A 3,232-nucleotide genomic window follows, 5' to 3' on the forward strand; every position below is an offset into this window, starting at 1 on the left:
TTCACTCTTATGCATTGCACAACGTTGTTAGATTAAAGATGGACAGGCGTGCAATGCGATATCAGCTCATAATTTGGAAATCTTTGCCTTCACCACCCACCCATTATATATTTGCCAAGTTAACACAAGCGGCAAGTGATATGTAAATCTGTCTCCATCAATCAACTCCCTTATATAAACTGCTTGCTTGTTAAGTAAAGGCCAAAAGGCATTTATGCTTTTTGCTGGCCAACTGCCATTGATGATTGATCTGGGTTATCGACACCAACTAACCAATCAGTAAAAAATGGTACAGTAAAGCAATATGAACAAGAGCGATTTGGATCTGTATCTATGGTTAACCTAACGTGATCTCCATGATGTCTCTCAGCTAGGGAAATTAATTTATATAAAGATATTAGTATTAGTATATGAACTTACTATTCTATCCTTATTTATGGTAAGAATTACTTTTTGACCACCAATATAGTTGAAGGCTTTATTTGCTCTCTTTCATTTCATTTCATTTCATACCCTCCTCCATCCTTCTTCAATAACAACTGAACCGACATACGCTTCCTAAAGCTTTCAACTTTCACGCATTTACTGGCATGCTCTGTTTACCCACTAAAACTACAAGTCTGGGAAGATGATTCAGCTAATGTTCATAGTGATTTTGTCAGAGATGGCTCTGATACTGGCGTTTTTGTTTAGGACCCCATTTAGGAAGCTGGTAGTATTGGGTCTGGATCAGATCAAGCGTGGCCGTGGACCCATTGTGGTTAAGACCGTGGCGGGAACGGTGCTTGTGGCGTTGATGACTAGCGTTTACAGCATAATTAAGATCAAGAATAGTCGGATCGACAAAGCTGCTATTGTTAGTCTCACCGATCAGGTCCTCATGGTCAAGCACCTGCTTGAAGCCACTCTCATGGGTAATTTTTCAATTTTTAATCTCTTTTTTTGGGTTCAATTACTTCAACTTTATGGTAAGTCTTGCTTTTTGTTTTGTGGCATTCTCTGATATTAATTTGAGTGTGGATTTCTTGAATGTACATTTGTTTGATTGTCGTTATTCCTTTATGGTTTTTGATTGAAATGTGCTTGCTTTGATGGATTGGGGGAATGAGATGGCTGATCAAGATTGTAGCTTTGTGCCTTCAATATATTTAAATCACTGTTTCGTTAATGACACTAACTGGTAAGTGAAATTAGCTATGTTTTCTGGATCTTGTTAAGTTGTTTCTGAAAAGCCATTTTCTTTTGCCTGTTTTACTCCCCAATAAATCTGATTCTAAGCATTGAAGTGTTGGTGGCCTGAGTGTAAATTAAGTGGTTTCAAATTCACGGGCTGTCCAAAACCATATGTGCACATAGAGAATTTCATGTTCCTCAGTACTTACTCACCACATGATTGGATAGAAAAACTTCAATTTGTTTAAATGCTCTATTACAGTTGTTGATATAGAGTTAGATCACCCATGGCACCATTTTGTTTGGCTGGAGATGAGATGTAATGATCAGAGCTACTGGTGAATTTCACGTCTCGTTTGTTTCTGTGCCAATTATGAGCATAGGTACCTTGATACATCCCTTTAGAGCAAGAAATCAAACTCTTTTTTTCTTAATTAAAGTATTTTGTTAAAGAAAAGAGAAGGGTTTGAAAGGCAATATAAGTCATTCTATCTGGAAAGAGCATTGATATTGTAGACATCAATTCGATAGCATCAGCTCCGTTATTTTTTGTGTAGGTTGTGTTAGCATAGAAGTATATTATTTGCTGCAAGAGTCTTCCATTTTCTATCTTTGTTAAATGCATTTTTCAGTTTTCATTATGTCAATAGTAGCATGGTTAGATATTAAATGCAACCATGAAGGGAAAAAACAGAAAATATGTGCTTTGTCTTGTAATTTTAAGAGGTAACTAATGTTTTGTGGATTGCATTGTGGTCATATTGTTACCATTGTTGTTCACTAGCTGTTCATTTCAGCGCAGAGTTTCATGTTTCATGATTAACCCATTTGTGTTGCCCACTTGCAGGATGCTCCCTATTTCTTGCTCTTATGATAGACAGACTACACCACTATATTAGAGAACTTCGTATACGAAGAAAGAGCATGGAATCCATTAAGAAACAGAACAGAGGATCTGAGGATGGCAAAGCTAGCAGTTTGGATGAGATCAAAGCCTTGGAGAATGAGATAGCTACATCGCACACGAGACTCAAACAGCTAGAATCTGAAATTGAGACAAAGACAAAAGACGTTCATACTGCAGAATCCAATGTTCTTGCTCTAAGGAAACAATCGGAAGGGTTTCTTCTTGAGTATGATCGATTACTTGAGGAAAATCAAAACTTAAAGAACCAGTTAAAGTCATTGGACCGGAAAATGTCACGTTCAGGTAGTAAGAAAGATTCATAAGGGATTTTGCCCACCTTTTGAGATTTTTTGTTTGTTATTTATTTTTCATAGTGGTTGTTTGGGAGTGCTTTAAGATGGGTTTATTTGATTACATTTAAATTGTCATATATGCTAATTGCGGAGAAAATGGGATAGAAAAGAGAAGAACAAAAGAAAAAGAGAGAAGAGCTAGGCTTACTACTTTGTGTGATAAATGTAACTAGAAGTTGAGTATTGAAGTAGAATGGATCAATTATTCAATTTTGTCTTGAAAAGTTGTGATACATTTTGAACGTAATAACTTAATGATTGAGAATTCTTACCTGATTTTTTATATGTAGACGTTTTTTTAATAAATAAAAAGGTATATTCTCTAGTTAGCAACTATTTGGACATAAATTACGAGTACATACTACATGGTGTTTGATGATTAATGATTTTGAATGACTTGTGTTGGGCAAACATGAGTTAGGCCAATTGGCTGTGGCAGCGTGTCCACTTCTTTACACTTACTCAAGTTCAAACTTCCTTCTCGAAGGTTAGAGTGGTTTAGGATATCGCATTGTCCAAAAAAAAAACTAAAAACTAAAAAATGAGACAATTAAAGGCAACAATTTCTTTTGTTTCGATTAATCCAGAAACGTTAACCATATAAATTGTCAAAAATAATGGCATGTGATGTGACCATTGTATTGGATATAAGGATGCATGTATATCTTGAGAAAAAGAAAAGGAAATGGAAGAGCAAAAAAAATGCGTATATATCTTGAGAAAAGAAAAGGAAGACTATTGTTTTGTTATTTCTTTTCTTTTTGTCTTTTTTTTTTTTTTGGTCGGTTAAACTTAATTC

At 35.3% G+C, this 3,232-nt stretch overlaps 1 protein-coding gene across 1 annotated transcript; it reads left to right on the plus strand.

The window, feature by feature from the left end:
- Nucleotides 1-486: 486 nt before the first annotated feature.
- On the plus strand, nucleotides 487-2,709 carry LOC110763039 (B-cell receptor-associated protein 31-like protein). Its single transcript, XM_021965770.2, has 2 exons — nucleotides 487-914; nucleotides 2,021-2,709. Exons 1-2 carry the CDS (start codon nucleotides 629-631, stop codon nucleotides 2,401-2,403), a joined length of 669 nt encoding a protein of 222 aa, XP_021821462.1. The 5' UTR covers nucleotides 487-628; the 3' UTR covers nucleotides 2,404-2,709.
- Nucleotides 2,710-3,232: the final 523 nt, after the last annotated feature.

This window comes from Prunus avium, chromosome 4 (assembly GCF_965620075.1).
Source record: "Prunus avium chromosome 4, drPruAviu1.hap1.1, whole genome shotgun sequence".
Lineage (NCBI taxonomy): Eukaryota > Viridiplantae > Streptophyta > Magnoliopsida > Rosales > Rosaceae > Prunus > Prunus avium.